The 17,625-nt window shown below is 39.3% G+C and overlaps 1 protein-coding gene across 9 annotated transcripts in view; it reads right to left on the bottom strand.

The window, feature by feature from the left end:
- Positions 1-17,625, bottom strand: part of LOC144215971 (3',5'-cyclic-AMP phosphodiesterase 4D-like) — a 119,542-nt gene that overhangs the window by 12,077 nt on the left and 89,840 nt on the right. For 8 of the 9 annotated variants that reach the window (XM_077745207.1, XM_077745208.1, XM_077745203.1 and 5 more), the window contains 5 exons: positions 7,888-8,079; positions 5,388-5,424; positions 5,228-5,304; positions 4,831-4,880; positions 1,566-1,678 (listed from right to left, as the gene is read on the bottom strand). In XM_077745207.1, coding sequence (XP_077601333.1) covers positions 1,566-1,678; positions 4,831-4,880; positions 5,228-5,304; positions 5,388-5,424; positions 7,888-8,079 — 469 coding nt within the window. Of the gene's footprint in view, positions 1-1,565; positions 1,679-4,830; positions 4,881-5,227; positions 5,305-5,387; positions 5,425-7,887; positions 8,080-13,617; positions 13,936-17,625 lie in introns of those variants that run through there. The other variant, XM_077745211.1, reaches the window with a different exon arrangement.

Genomic DNA, 17,625 nt, shown 5'->3' with positions numbered 1-17,625 from the left:
AAACAAACAAGACATTTCTATGTTTTGTAGGCATGGATATCATGTTAGTTGATGTAAGCATTTTTTATGCTTTTGTTTCAACCATTTCCGTAACCTACCCACTACCCCCTTGCGTGGTGAAGCACAAGGTGACATCACCGCAGTAGCTTAGCATTCAGTGTGCATACGCATGCACAAAGACAAACACAGGCCCACACATGCACATTTACACACCTCAGGTGTGACTTAGCATGCTTCTTGGCTGCACGATGATAATTTTACAGGCACGATAGAATCTACAGGCTGACAATGCTAGTAGATGAGCAGTTTCTCATTAGTGACATAGCTGTAGATGACACGCTGTCTGTATATAACTGTAGACGTAAAATATAGTATACACACTTCAATTGGCCATGAGGCTCTCAAAGGTGCTGCTAATTGCGGCTTATGAAAAAGCCATTCTGCACAAAAGGCAATAAATATATGATTTTAGCTGTATTTTTTTAATTTTTATTGTAAAGTTCACAATTGTCTGCAAAATTTAGCGTGAACTCCATTTTGATAGAAATTGGTTTTATGAAAGTATATGTGATGATAAGTATTTTCAACAAGCAAAAGCAAGTTTTGGTAAAAATCTCCTGCAAGTTTTACCAAGGCAGTTAATGGAAATTATATTGTGATTCTTTGCCACAAATGTACAAATACCCCTCATTTTTAATTACTTAAGTTAAAATAAATGTATTAAGGTATTTAGGAATTTTTTTTCAAATCAGTTATGAGCTATATGTATAATCAGAGGTCAAATTAAAGGTTAGCTTCTATCCCAAGTAGTTAAAAAAAAAACAGCTCTCCAGTAGGATCATAGTATCCCTAGGTATGACATCACATCAACTGTGGCTCATTATGGGGAGTAGGCATGTGGGGCTTTCAGCTGAAGCCTAAGACACACATCGTCCTACAGAAGATTAAACTATTGGGCATGTTTTTGGAATGGAGGAGAAAACCACAGAACCCATGCAAACTCCACACATGAAAGATTTGAACCTGGACCACTGAACTTTGATACAGATGTGCGAACCAACAACTATTCCAACCTCTATTGCACCATTATACTTAAAGCATTCAAATATTTACTAAAGACATTCAGGCTACTACTCTTCACAAAAGTCGACTGCAATTAGAAATATTACCTTTTGTCAAAAATAATATTAGTATTTTCAAATTAGGTTGTATTTGAGTCATTCCAATCCTGGTTCCACATAGTATCTCAGATTCGACTGTGGAAATTGGAAGCCTCTTCACTTGTTATCGGTGGCTCCTGGCTAATTAATAAATACTAGTTTATGATTTTGTCGGGCATTGGATCTTCAGAAATCAGCATTACATACAGGTAAACTTCCAGTGACTTCTCAAGGGAGTTAGTAACATCAGATCTTATTAAGGACATCTTCACAATTCTCATTTAACCTCAAAACCTAGTCAAGTTTTAGTGGAGCCATCAACAGAAGAGATAAACATCTTCACCATTGGAAATTGTAGCTATCTGAGGAAATACAGTATACCAAAATATTTTGAATTCTTCTTACCTTATTAGAGGCCATCTCACTGACTGAGTGTCTGGTTTGAAGGGTCTCCAGCTGGTCCAGGCACCAGTCCAGCTCCTCCAGAGTCTCAGTGGCCAGTTTTTGATAGGCCTCCTCTGTTGGGGCGAGACAGGATGGCAAGGGGTCAGTAAAGGCCCGCTTTAGGGACTTAGTGGACGGCCCAGGCCCGGGGTCTCCCACCCCACACAGAGCTAAGCTGGGATACCCCGAGAAGACATATGGGTGACTCTTCATACTGGATGGTCCAGCTATTAAGGGTGTGTGTGGGTTCGAGAGGCATTTAGCGAGTAAGGCCTCGAAGTCCCAAATCCTTGATTATTCCTCTTCTAGAAAATTCAGATGGGTAGTTCCGATTTGATATCAGCCGGGAAAATTAAACAAGTCCAGGTGCCAATGGCAGATAACAACGAATAGACCTAGAAGTCCGAGAGCAGTCCAGCTGGAATGCACATGCACAGACACTCACAACACTTCCTTGCTCACCAGTTCCACAATGTCATTCATACAAGAGGTGTAATTCCAGTCATGTAGCAGGATGAAAAGCAGTCTTCTGGGGGATCCCAGGAGGAGAGAAGAAATGCCGGACCCGACTGGGGGGCTCAAAACCGCCTTGGATGCACGTCGAAGCATCCTGACATGACTACCAAACACACACGCGCGCAAACATGCTCAGACACGACGCACGTAACACTAGCACAAATTGCTTCAACCTCCTTGTGTGTAAACAAAAACATCCGTAGTATCCAATAGGGTAGAATCCTGTATGCTAGCCAGACAGATGCTGTGTGTGTGTGTGTGTGTTGGGATGGAGGGGGCTCAGGTGGGTGGGATGCTGTTGCTTCGGCGTCCCTGGCAGCCAAAACGTGCTGTACCTAAAGCATGAGAGGACTGCACTGTAGATAGGGAAGGGAGGGTGACAACACAAGGACTGGATTATAAGCGGAGCTGAAGGGCTGCAAGGGAGCTCCTTGCAATGTAGTGCATAAGGGCAGACACGTCTTGCATATGATCAGCATTCAAAAACGCTGAGGAAGACGTAGACAATCGATAGAATGAGGGAGGGAATAGAAGCCAAAACTTAGGGGTCTTTATACAAATCATACTTTAAATAGAAGGGGAAATATATAAAATAGGATATTAAATTGATATTTTTCCCCTCTAGAACTGGTGAAGAACACACAATTGAAGTTTTTGTTCTCATCCTATGAGCCATAAAAGTTGACATTAAAGCCTTGTCTAAGCGGAAAAGTAGGTCAGAAATTTATATGGATGAAGTATGTTGAAACATCTTGATTAAGAGGCAAGATTAACATGTTGGGAAATTTAAGTTGCACTGTTTGGTTAGTACGAGTTAGCGAGAGTTTTCTTGGAAGGGAATATTTTAAGTCAGTTTTTTTCTTGAATTATATTATACTTGTAAGGAACATGCTGCAAGTCACTAGTGTCAAACCAATTTCATTAATGGGCCAAGTGGCTGCAGGTTTTCCTTGCATCCAATGAAAAGGAGATCCTTTCATCAATCTGATCTCTTATAAGTGTCATCAGTTGAGTGCAGTAAGGTGCTGCTTTTTTCATCAGAAAATTCCTTGATTAATTAACCAGTATACGCTGAACTATTTGGAACAGATTCTAGGACCCATTTGGCTCTTTGTGGAATTGGTTTGACACTGCTGTTGTCAAATGAATATGATATGGTAATTAATTATTTTGGGTTGATAGTTTGCATGAGGGGCTCAATCAGGATGGTATCAGGGGTGTGTCGAGCTATAACAGAGTGTATATAGTTAAAAATTGTCTGCCAGCACAATAACCTCCCACTCAGTCGGAGTGAGTAGTCTTTATTTTCATTGTTGATTTATTCATTTCTTTTTCCATTCCTCTTATCGTCATGAGGTTCGCACAGAACTATGAGAAGCAGGCTGGATTCACCCTGAAGTGGTTCCAATCAATCGTACTTATTTTGTTATATGTCAGTTTATCAGACAGCGGTTAACCTGTTTTTATACTTTTAAAATATTTGTGTGGGTTTGGCTCCACATTCTAAAAGCAAGCACGTTAGCTTTATTAAAACTGTTCAGAGGAGTGAATGGGAGTTTAAGTATTGTATTTATTTCTATAATGCTTGAAAATTACTCCAAAACTGTGATTCAGCTCATGCCAAACCATTATAATTCAATGCCAATCACCATAATTTTTGCTCAATTTCAGTGGACTTCAAGGCATATTTTTGCTTCAAAGCGTATGACTCTTAGGACATCTATCCAGCAAAAAAAAAAAGGACAAAACGACATGACGACTTCATGACAAAGAGTCATTCATCTTCTATAATGTTGCAATTCAGTGAGTGTCACAGTGGCCACGTGAAGCGTGAAAAAGATACCCTATAAAAAGCGAGAAGCTCCCATGTCATTTATTTTTCACAATATCCTCCTTTACTCATTTCTGTCACTATAGTCCTTCTTCCGCTCCTGAAATAGTTTCATTTCTGGGTCCTCTTTTCTAACCATTTAACCTACCTAGATGGGGTGTCAGCGACTGGGGTGCTACCCTTACTGACAGCCACTGCGCTGACGTCAATGACATTCTTCTCATGCCTAGTGCGACATCAGACACCGGGTTCTCAGAAAGGCCACTGTGCTGCTGCCGCTGCTGCACAGACGCGTGCGGCTGCAGAAAAAGCACGAAGCGGAGCAGCTGGCCGACCGAAACGGGACTAGTTGGGACCAAGGGGATAAAGAAGCATGAACCTCACTAAGTGTGCAACAAGGGTTAAGACACACCTTTTAACCAATTCCAGAACGGGTTGGTATTGACAGGGGTAAAAAATATTTGTGGTCAATGACATTACTCGATTCTTGAAACAGATTAATGGGCTAGGTCGTTTTTTAATGAGGTAAAACTCCACAACCTTGACTCACTTCTGTTTATGGCACAGTTCCATAATGACCACGAACCAGTATAACTGGTGACTAAAAATAGGACTGGATTGATTGTTGACCCATGTCTGGAATAGCCCACTTTCTCAAAATCATCTGTTAAATGCAAAAAAAAAGCTAGTTCATGTAGTTGGTAGTAATTTAAATGTAGATAATTTCATGCATTATAACAGGTGAAACTGGATCATACTAGGCTTTATATTATATGTATAGGTCAAAGACAGCAGGAACAACTCAAAACAAAACAAACCTTATAAAGTAGGTCAAAAAATAACCACACAATGGCTGTAATGTTGACATAAAGGACAAACCTGTAAAAGTGGTCTTGGTGATTGGCGGTGGGTTGCACATGGGTGATCTCCTGTATTGAAAAAGCAAACACAGCTTGAAAAATACACATATACGTAGTTAAACAATACTTAAAAATGTGATTCATTCAACCGAGAGATGTACTTAGATTGTGGTTAGCAAATTAATTACATTGATTACGAGTGTGTTATTTTGTGGATGAGAAAAAACAAGCGTCAATTGGTTTTATTTGGATCACACTACTAATAATCTGAACAAATGCTGTGCGGCTGTTATCACTGTTTGTGTAATACCACTGGTAAACAGAGGAGGGCATACAAAGCTGCATTGTGGGTGAACACATGGCAGACAAAACAGATGTGTCAAGGTTAGTTTGTGCTAAGTAGTATACAAACATACTTATTTGTCGCTCGGTCTTGCTGCAGGTTGGTTAATGCACCAAAGTTATTCCGTACAGTTCTGAGGCTTGCAAGAACCTGAAAGTCAAAAGTGAGGATATGGTAATTATTATTTGCAACGAAAACATTCCTGAACATCAAAGAGCGGTGAAAACGCTTACCTGTGCAAATGGTGTTACAATCATGTCGTCACCATGTCTGAAAACAAAAAAAGAAAGACCTGAAACATCAGTATATAAAGGTTTAACTGATCAAAACAGCTTCAAGAATTAAGTGGTTGTGGTAATATTCTAATATTGATTAACTATCTGGGAGACTTTAAAGGTCCATGACAGACCTAAGATTAAAATGATTTTGATTACTGTTAAAAACAGATGCACACTTTAACGTGGTATGCAAGTTAAATTGTGTTGGAAATCCCAGGTTCTGCCTTTTATGTTACTTTTTCTTTTTTTTAAATTCAAGACAATTGCTTTCAGTGTTATTTATGCATTCCATCCCAGTGACTCGTTGATGTCATGTAAGCAGTCACTGAAGACCGGATTTCAGAATGGTCCAGGATGCTACAATGCTGTGACGCAGTTTTATCCCCCACGTGTGAGGATTTCCTATTCTGTAATATCATTCACAAATTCTGGGAAAAGTCAACAGGATGGCAGATGAGGGTCTAGGCTTACGCACTCTGCTCCCTCCTCAAAAGAATTTCAACTACAAAAGCCATGAGTCACACATATTGTGCTGCTGAACTTAGGGGTCACGGTGAGCATTTGATCAGGTGATCTCTACCTTCCCAATGACACATAACACACAAAAAAGTAGCCGTGACGAGACACACTTACCGGCTGCTCACACACCATTTGATGAGAATAATGCTTTTAAACATACATATGCCAATTTATGGGATTTTAGACATCATTTGGCTGAATTACCACTTTTTAACCCTGCGATGCGTGACAGTAGCATTCTTGTTACCATGGTGTAGGGGCTTTTCGCACCAAGAAATCGTTATGGAGAGACTTGTCTCCTGCTGACAACTCCACATGAGCAATCAATTAGGGATTAATCATCAAAAGAAAGCTGTATAGTTTTTCCCTGTTGAACAACGCCCATTCACTATCAGAAGACACGAACGCAGAGGGAAGAGATGGACATAAGAGGAGAAAAGAAAGTCATCCCTCGCTAAATATAAAGATTTCTTTTGGTAATTTGAAGCAAATTGATGCACTTTAATGTTTTGCTCTTCTTCAACATTTTGTTTGTAAAGTTATTCTTTATTGTAAGTTAAACAATGATGCATTTCCTCTTTTTTCTTTTGATAATAATAAGGATGGACTGTTTTGAATAGTTGTACAAATTTACAGAAAAAAATATACTATTTATAGATGTTTTCTTCTATGTGGGAGTGCACAATAGACAATTATTGATTAGCACTGGCATTTATTAATGGCTGCTAAAACTGCAAAAAACAAGTGTGCTAATTATTCAATTGTAAAATCAAACTTTGTCAAATGTGACATTTTTTGGACATTACAAGTATAAATTACAAATTACTTTATTATTCTATAACACCTACTTTTTAATTGATTAAATTCACTCAAAATTTACATTTGCTAACCCCGAGTACAGACACAGTCAGTTCTGTTTCCACTTAGTGACAGTGCATAATAGCGTATAAAAAGGCTTTCAATCTTTGTGCCCTAGATAGTATAAGCGCTAATGAAAATGGAGAGATAATTAATCAAATTCGTTTTTAGGGAGGGGGAGGCCAATGCAATATTATGACACATTCACAGAAAAATCAAGAAATATTTCTGACAATATTATTGTTCACTACAGTGTTTTCACAATTCCATTCAGTTATCTAACTTTTGCTTTTCATTAGTTTATGAGTTTTTTTTCCAACAGATGTTTTTTATTTAACGTGTTTTATGTATACATTTATTTATCATTCTATTACTAGTCCCTCAATTGTGTTTTGCAGATTCTTCATGTCAGGTAAAGTACTATGAGTGACTTTGTGTTAAATTGTGGTCATATTCAATCTCTTAGTAAATTGTCATGTGATAGCTGTTTGCATGTCCAGTAAAAAAAATAAAAAATAAAAAAAATACGGAGGTCAGTCATTTCACTTGTGATCTTTTTGTCTTATTCCCTTCAGTCTGAGTCAAGAAGTTTGTTTTTTTTGCTGAAAATTTAATTTCCTCTAAAACTGGTTCATGTAACCAACCATGAAACCACCAAAACAAGCATGTCATCAAAATACGAGGAAAGGCGTGTCAATCAAAACCGAAAATTCTTATCTTGGCAAAGGCTAACTTTTCCACACTCGTATCTTAGAATTTATTTAGGCAAGTCGATAAAGAGCGGTGCGTCAACGTCAGGCGTTTAAGCAGTGATTTAAGATACTTCAGTGAGTGCCTTGTGCATGACGTGATAAGAATAGATGTGACACCACTCGACGAGCTGTTGGTCATGCACACTTCCCTCCAGAGCCAAAGGTGGCCTGTGTGGCAGCTTTATGACCTGTGCTGATAAACATCCAGCTGTGGCACTCAGACACAAACTCAGACAGGGGAAAAAAAAGGTCTAAAAATAGAATGAAAAGCTTTCAGCACAAAGGGGGGAAAAAGAGATGAATTAGAAATGACCAGAAAGACTCACATGTCGCTGGCGATGGAGGAGTTTCGGGACATTGACTTGGGCGAGAGGTCGTAGTCGCTGTCCGAGCGGTACAGGAACGACTCTCTCCGCTGGCTGTGGACAAAGTTGGCCTGCAGGATGAGGCCCGATCCTGGACTGGCCATGGGATCCAGTGGGCTGCGACCTGATGATGTTCCATTGTCCACGTCGAAACTGGGAAAACAGGAGAAAACACACAAAATGTAACCAAACAATAAATGCATGTTTACTGCCAATACTCATGTGCAAGAGCAACTAATAAGCAACTGCATATGTAGTGTATTTATTAAAATACATTCGCCTTTAGCATACAGTGAGGGGCTCTGTTTCAAACCCAACCATGGACTATATAGACCATAATAAATATTTATAGAGTTTAGTAATAAAATGATTGAATTAATTGTATCTTTAATGGTTTATTTTATAAAGCAAGATATGGAAAATTGTAAAATAGTCAACAATGTTGCACACACATGAAACATTTAGTTTATGTTTAATAAATGAGCATTTAATTAAAGTGCATTCATTGCACACATCAAGACAACATTTAATCTCATGTGGCCCATAAGCACAATTGTTTAGCACAGCTCCAAAAACCAATTTTTCCAACACAACTGGAAACAAGTTAGTCTCCGTAGAGATTTTTTCCAGGTGGGATGGTGGATACCACCTATGTCACAGTTAGGGAAAATCTACAACCCATAATCCCGTCTGGTGGTTAGAAAGGGGATCCTGTGACGAACTGTTATGACGCTGCGTGCCTCACATAATCGTCATCCTCACTATGGATAAGGGCAAGTTCTTAATCCTACGTGACGCACTTTGTAGTGTTTGCGCTGAAAGATGACGTGCGTGCCGTGTTCAGGCATGCACTCCCTTCTACACACGTGGATTCTTGGACAGGTGAGAGCAGAGCAAGCAGTTCTCGCCATCCACCCGAGATTTCACGATTATAAAGCTTGATACATAACTGAATATAACATTTATGTATTGTTTCCTCTACAAAAAAAAACAGAACAACAACAAAAAGTGTGACATATCTCCTATAGATGCCACTTGAGTAGTGAGGATAAAGGTTTAGAGCTGAAAAGCTATAAACTATAGAATATTTATATATATTTAGGCATTTAAATCGATGAATGTCCTTTAATACTGTATGTTCTCTGTTTGTGTAAGCCAGAGCTCGCCGAGTCACAATGACAACACACATACAAAAATAGGGCATATCTGGCATTTACCCTTCACCAACTTGGACACTGGGTTCTCACCTCCCTGTTGTGTGGGTAGCAGCAGTGAGTGTCAGCTTTGGCTACCGAGGAATGGGCACTCAAGTTGGCCTCTCTCATTCAAACACACATGCACAAACACACTGTGTATTTATTTGCAACAAATGCTGGTATTGTATAATCATTTATTTAAATTGCATGCACTGACACAAAACACTAAAATCTTGCATCTGTGTGGGGTAAAGGACGCACCCTCTCTGGGAATGCCTTTTTGAAGTATTGCACCAGCACTGACGTCACACTTCAAACACGTCAGCTCTGATGACGAGGAAGGTCTTCTCCCCTCTGACACAAAGCTCTCTGACATTTCCCAACAAGGAGTGACTAAAATGAATCTTTAAAGAGTCAGCAGATTGCAGATATGCCTTTATCTGTTGTTGTGAGACAGAAATATGTCTCGTTTACTTCCAAGAGAATGGTAACAAGGCCAAAGATGGAAGATCGGCTTACAACAGCCGCTACTTCAAGATATATCAGACCCTACAGAAACAAAGCTTCCCACGCGAGTCAAGTTGCGTAGTTAAATGTCAGAAAACCTCTCTGAAAACGACTAGGAGCTAGAACAACATAGTGTCAGATTGAATTCATATATAAACTTACTGGACAAAAAAAAAACACCTCCATCGGAACACACAGAAGAAAAAAAAATCCTTCACAAAGACACTTTAAGAGGTGTATTCATTTAACATCGGAGATTATAGTGTAAAGTTATTACTATTGTTTTTTCCCCGCATTATTAACACACCCACAGTAAAGTTTTAAATCACAGTGTTGTGGACAAACACTTACCGGTGTAGCGGTATGTTTTTAAATTTAAAAAGCTACAAAATTAAACACACTTCAAACACAAACATTTGCCAGACCTGCTTTTGCACACTAAGGACACAGAGTAGCATCTTTTGTCAGTTTGCCAACCTGCTTTTGGCAGTACATCTAGCAAAATAAACAGAGTAGATTTCCTGTGGCAGTCAATAGCCAGCAAACAAAGCATGAACCAATTTCATTGGTGTTTTATAATGTAATCATTAATGTTGCACTTGTCTGCATCATTTTTATTTAGGCAACTGTGCGAATTATTTGTTCATTTATTAGCAATTTTATTGCAGGTTAAAAAGTGAAAAATACCATTAAACTTGTTCCCATTTACACATAAAATAAGCAGCTTTTTTTTTCATTGTGCGACCTTAAAGCCAAGATACCCAACAGTATTATTATTATACTTATAAACACATTCCATGAATGTATTGGTTCTCACTAGAGAGTAATATATATTTAAGGTCCTGACCCTATTTAGATACAACAGTCAATGGCATTCATTCTGAGCAAATTAGCATAGAAGTGAATAGTAGCCAATGGTGTTGTCAGCTCCAACTGGTAACTCCCGTTTTGTCAGACTCGGAGTAAAAAAGTTAACATTCACTTATTGCTCTCTACGCTGACTCTCAATGCTCCATTCAATTGAGTTATTCAGCCATGACACTTCTACAAATTACGATCACGCACTCAACCGGTTCCACTAGTCTGTCACAAGGAATTCGCAGCCTCTAGTTCAACTAATAAAAAACAGGCCTTGTGCACATGTGAATGCCATCAGTAAACTGAAATCAGATAAAGGCCAGATGACTACACTTCATTTCATACATTCCCATTCTTCCATGCCTAATGTCAGTAACGCCTCTTTGTTATGGGAGCCAAGGGTGTTCAAGATTGATGGTTAGTAGAGGATTCCTGAAGGAAATTCTCATAACTCACTTACTTTGTCCCTGTTGTTCTTATTTTTATTGGGGAGAAAATTAGTTAAAATATAAATGTAATGTAAAATGTATTCATGCCGGGATTAGAGTAAATTTTGGTTCATACTAAACTTGGAAATGTATTAATCTTCAGAGCTAGATTTTATATTTTTGTCTCTTGGCTGAATAATTAGATTAAATAATTGCTTTTTGGGAAGGTCGATTTTAGAGATGTATAAATGTTGATTTTCAGAGACCAGTTTTGACTTTTTCAAAGCTGATTCATCACATTATTTAATTTCCGAGCACAAAGTGACAACCAATCACACTCATATTTTGAGATGCGGATAATTTGGAGTGTTCAATCAGCCTATCATCCATGATGTTGGAATGTGGGCTGAAATCGCATTATCCTTAGAAAAGCTCTGCAGGCACAGAGAGAGATCATGCAAACTCCAGCCGGGAAGGGTGGAGCCTGGGATTTAACTCTTGATCTCAGAACTGTGAGACATTATGTTACCCCTTTACCCAATGTGCCTCTCTGACTTTGAGGGAACAATCAGTTTGTACGGTTGACCAGTTTTCACCTTCAGTGTTCCCACCGTCCTAGAAAATGGGACACATGTTACACGAGGGTGTCAGATTGAGGTGCAAACACGTTGTTTGTCTCATTCTGACACAGAAGGCCAAACTATCTCCCACACCCATCAACACCTCTTGCATACTGTATCTCATGCGATTCTTAAGCAATAACTAAAGACTGCTGAAAGATCTGCCGAAATAATACAAAGATAGAAGACAAGAGAAATTCTACACAGTCACAACAAGGATTCAGAGATTTATCTGAAGGGCTGTCGACGGCGTGACAGTGGAAGAGCATATTTACTGGGATCCATCCTCATGGCAGAGAAGCGACAGGAGGAGAATTTATCAGAGGAAAATGAGAGCTGACAGCCAAGGACGAGTTGAGACAGGACGAGGGCAGGGCAGGTTGTGCTTCAGGCTGCATCTTTGTTTATGTGCAGCACTAAACAAAAGAATACTACTTCTTGGACTGACAAATAGCACTGACGTAGATAGCCACGGTTTTAAGGCTGAAGTGACCCCTTTATCCTAACTGGAGTGCTGCTACTGAAAAGTCATAACACTTTTCCATTTCAGTATGTAATATGGGCGGCCCAGCGGCTGAGTGGTTACCGCGTCGGCTTCACAGCGGGGTAACCTGGGTTCAAACTGTGTGGAGTTTGCATGTTCTCCCTGAGCTTGCGTGGGTTTCCTCCGGTTTCCTCCCACATTCCAAAGACATGCTGATTGGACACTCTAAATGCCCCTAGGTATGAGTGTGAGCGTGAATGGTTGTTTGTCTCCCTGTGCTCTGCGATTGGCTGGACACCAATTCAGGGTTCAGCAAATGAGAAGAGATAAGATATACATGACATATTATATACATGAATGGCATATAAGGTGTGTAGTTATTCTGCAATCTGTCAGTAAACTTTGAAGTTAAAGTATAAGGCCAATGATAACTCCAATAAATTACTTGGCTAAGGCAAATCCTTCTTCTCAAAGCACAGTAGCAACTGAGTGCAGTGTCCCTATCAAAAAGACAGCTGACAGCTGCATTGAACGCATTAGATGGAAAGGGGTTTCCTCATAAACAACTAGGGATGGGTATCACAATACAGTAAGCAAGCGCTAATATTAATGTGTATGAATATTTTGTGCCACTTTTTGTCATTCCATGTCAAATGTTAAAGGGACACATCTGCTTGCCCAATGATTAACCAGTGGTTTATATCACATGAATGATAATGACTCTGCCTAACCATGTACTATAAATAGTACCTTGCACTTGTAGATGATCATTGAAATTGTTGATTTTTTTGTACTTGTATTCTTAGTCATTTAATTCTCTTTTGTATGGAGGACTGAAATAAAGTCATTTTTCTCCAATCATTTATGGTTGTATAATATAATAGTCATTTTCAAGATCGCTTTAAAATAGCACATGGATGTAGGATTATTTAAATAACATGTTTTGAATCATAAAGTTCATGCCTTTTGCTTTACTTATAATAGTTTTTAAAGCACACATTTTCCAAAAGAAAAGAAAAAATGTTTTAATAATGGCCATTCATGAAATATATAAAAATATATATAATTTGACCAAAACATTTTTTTAAACATTGCCAAGACTACTTTGCAAGAGGAATATTGCTGAGGTAGTATTGGAAGTGCCTAATTCAGTTAAAGTAAATCCACCTATCTTAATTTATTAGACATAAAATTAGGTTTTATTTGTAAATCCCAATCATAAAAAAATACAATCCAATAACGTATGCAGTAATAAATAAAAATGGGTATTGTTAATCAATTGAACAGTACTTTAAAGCTAAGCAAAAAAACATACACTGGAGATAAAAGAAAGGTAACTGAGGGGTTTCCAGCAAGTGTGTATCTTGACATCTATTGCCTCCAACTGACAGATTTCCATCGCTACGATGAAAAACTTGACTCCATGGGTGCTTGTCAAGCAGAGACCGTGGAGTATGTTTCACCATTTTTAACATACGGTGGACTTAACTAACAGGGAGTGAAACCCAAACAGGAAGGAAGGTAGTGGTTAACAATGGTGTGTGCCAAACAAATACACCGAAATATGGACACGCGCAGACCCAGACACACATATTTACCATATTCCTTCTGTGTTCTTCAGGGAGCTGGTGGAGCGTGACCTTGGCTTTAGAATGATACTCATGTTTTCGCCTTCCCATCCACATTCGACAGCTTTACTTATACTGATACACACACAGACCAGAACCAGATCTCTGGTGCTCCCTTGAAACGAGTCTGCAGTATTCCCGATGATTCCCAACACCCTTTGAACGCTTAGTCCTTCTTGTTTTTAATCCAGACAACTTCCAGGCTTCCACTTCCCGACTCCTCACCCTCGACCCCTTCATTGGAGTTTAAAGAGTTACATGACTATTCGCTCGCTCTTTGCTTCACTCCCCAGCTGCAGCTTGGCTTTTGAGTAGAAGTGGGAGGGGTTGTTTTGGCCGTAGTAATTCCTCAAAGGGCGGGATTTGCTTTCACTCCACTCTAACTCCCAGGCATCCTTACACTCTCTCAAGTCAATCAACCATGCTTCCACGGCAACCTAAGACAAACTGCTACTCCAGAAAAGTTTACTATAGAATAGATTTCTCCCCCATCTATAGAAAATACACTCAGAGAGCAGGAGAATCTCCAAAGGATTCCCATGAATGTCTGTCAAATGTTAAAATCACAATTTAGACTGGATGATTGGACTGAGGTGCATGGGAAATTCTCATCAGTAATTCCTTTGAGCCCTTAGAAACCCCCCATTTTGAACCCTAGAAAAATACATGATTGAAAAATATTTTAGAAAGAAATATTGGAACAAACCACACACCGAGATTTGGACTCAAATAATTGTACTTTTGGCCATGCAGTGTATTTGCTGTATGTCAGATAGGTAGTGAGTGAGTGACCTCTGACACGTAGCATCTAATAAAGGTGGGGCAGAAAAGTTTGATTGTCATTTAAAGAAAACAAAAATGTAAAGAGTGTGTGATCGAATGTTCTTGGCTGTAGGTTCTTCACCAAAAACATTGATTCAACAGTTATTCTTTCATATTCTTTCATGCAGACAAGATGTCTAACACCAGGAAGCCCCGAGGTCATCTTAAAAGCAGCTTTGAACCTTTTTGAGTGACCACAGACAAGTGGCAGCATAGTGACATCAGTCAGCGTAAGGTTTCCTTTTGTTCACCGAAAGCACAGCGTATAAAAACATGCAGATGGAACTGTGTCCATCTGCAGACCCCATTGAAGCCAAAACAAATGAGCTGCCGCAACCTTTTGACTGATAATACTGCGGTCATCCCCTTCAATTGCACGCACAGCCTTTCATGTCATAAAAGGAAGGCGGTTGTGGCGATGACGATGACGACGGGAGAGAGAGGTGAAGGCCTTGAGGTGAATGCAAGTTGCTAATGCTTCAGTGTATGTATATAAGCTGGTAAGCTTCCATGTACATAGTGTATGGGGTGTGGGCGTCACCACAGACACACAAACAAACCACATTGGTAAATACTCAAATCAACACTCGGGGATAGTCGTTGATGATTCATCTTGAATCCGATTGAAAGCCAATTTAAGACATTTCTCAAACTTTTCTGAGCCATAAACCCATTTTACTAGACTAGTGACGATGTGAGGATAAGCAGATCAGAGAATGGATAAATTAAAATAAACAAATGATACAAATACAAACTCCACTGTCACTTAGTTGAATAATAGAACTTCTCAAAGAGGCAATTCAACCACCAGTGAAGTTGGGTTCTTGTCAAGGGGGTGTGTGGCTTTAATGAGCTCTTTGGCCATACGACTGATTGGTATGCAAAAGAGACGTCACACACTATGTTGGGCAACAACAACACTACTGTTGACCACCCCTAGGGGTAACTCGCGTCAAAAGGAAAGGAAAAAAATAAAACAATGGCACTTCTCCAAATAGGAACGACTCAGACAATTGCATGAGTCCTTCTGGCAGGGATCACAAGAGGGTTGCAAGTGATTTTTTTCCAAGTCACATCCCAAGTTTTTCCTTTTGTTGGAAAGTCGGGTCAAATCACAAGATTAAGTGGAGTCAAGCCAAGTCACAATTTGTCAAGACCAGTCGCATCAAGTTATCGCTAATGAATGAATCAAGTTATAGTAACTTCTTAAAGACAACAAAAAGTGCAACTTCAAATGTCATTTTATGAGACGTTCCCAAATCATTTGAACCAAGAATGTTCGTGGCAAAAAATAATTGAATAAATAGTCCACTAATGCAAAAACCTGAATTACATCAATTGAATCAGTATTACCTTGAGGAGTTTCTAACCTTACGTGGCTCCTCATAATGTAAAATAAGTAAATAAATACCACGTGCCCACCCTGATGTACAATACAGCCCTCTAGTGCTGATTATTCTGCAAGTGCAGCATTAACCTAGCCATAAAAGGGCTGCAGCACATATTTAAGCGACAAAAAAATCAATCGACAAAACTGAGAGAGCTTGCTTTAAGTAAACGTGGACATATATAAATAGCATTAAATGCAGCAGGCACAGATGGCAAAGGCGTGCTATTGACAAAGCTTCATCCATATCTGTGTCTATACGACCATTATCTTAAGTTCGTATGCAAATACGTGTACTTGACACACATAAAAACACCAGATCCAATAAAATATGTGGTTTTTACATTCATACATCTTGCTTGTTTTTAAAAAATATATATATTTTTTTATTGTTGTTTGCTTGAGGTCACAGAGTGCGTGCGTGCTGCTAACAAAAATATGGCGGCATGATAATAGATCTAATAAGGTCTTAAAATTTTCTGTGCGGGCCCCTAATGGATGCAGAGTGCTCGAATTACGAATGCTGCGCCCGCATACCTTGATTGAGTGTTCATTTGCTGCTAACCTTGTTGTCTGAAAAAGCAAAAATAAGGAAAATGGGAATATGACGCACATACACACGCAGGCATGTGCACTCACAGGAAGATGCAGTAACATGACAGGCAAGGCAAGGTTTGCAGTTTGTGGACTCAAGTCTGCTCATCTAAAAACAAGATTTCATTAATTTCCTTGATAAGTGCAGACAGTCTTCATTTGCTTGTTTTTTATTTTAAGATAAATGGTTAAAATCATTACATTTGCTAACTTGTTACACTTTCAACTATTGTATTTGACAATGCATTTGAGCTATGCTTTACCTCTTAACATGATTTTCAAACTTAGTCTATATTATCATTGTCATATGTCGTGAGTGTTTCCACATCTCAGTCCATACCGCGTTTTTAAAATAAAACAAATTAAAAAATGTTAACACGGGAGCCCCTCACCTAAGATAAATTAAGTCACAAAGACTTGAGCTTTTATGTCACTCCTTCATTACCAGTACCAATAAAATAAAGAAAAATAAAAGAAAATGTCCAACGCAAAATAAAAGGATTGTTGGTGTTGGCGTTATCATTGGTATCTTATTCATCACTAATTTATCTAGAAGATTCACTTTGTTTCATCAGTTATCTATTCCAAAATTGTATATTTATGAGGTGTCATTCTATCCAGGGGCTCCAAAGAACCAAAACACCCCTACACACAGACACACTCAGACACATACATTGTTAAGTAAACAGTGAGAGACTAGAGCAGGTGGAAGAACTCAACAGACTCAAAAGCATGCAAGCAAAGCCATTGGTTAGAGTATGAGCTGACTTTGAGGATCTCACAGCAAACGCACAACTTTCTTGACTCCTTTTAGCCCACCCTTTTCCCTCGCATACCCTCTCCGGCCACGAGGTTTGATGTCGATGGGCTTGTTGGTGGCGTAGGGCGAGCCATTGGAGCAGGCGTGACGATAGCGTGCTATCCTCTCCAGCGATAGGTACTCGGAGTTGACCGGTAAACTCATCTTGACAAGGAATGGGGCTCAGGGAGCTCAAGGGGGGCTTCTCCAACACCAACCAAGTGTGCCTGGTTCGACTCTGGCTTCAGTGTGGAGGTTTAGTGAAAAGGAGGAGGAGAGAAAATTGGAGAGATTGAGGGAGGTTGGTGGGTGTGACTTAGTGAAAAAAGATGACAGAGTGGGAGAGAGAGCGAGGGATGCAATAGCAAAGGTGCAA

The sequence above is a fragment of the Stigmatopora nigra genome, chromosome 22, assembly GCF_051989575.1.
Source record: "Stigmatopora nigra isolate UIUO_SnigA chromosome 22, RoL_Snig_1.1, whole genome shotgun sequence".
NCBI lineage: Eukaryota > Metazoa > Chordata > Actinopteri > Syngnathiformes > Syngnathidae > Stigmatopora > Stigmatopora nigra.
This window is presented reverse-complemented; position numbering and strand designations above follow the sequence as displayed.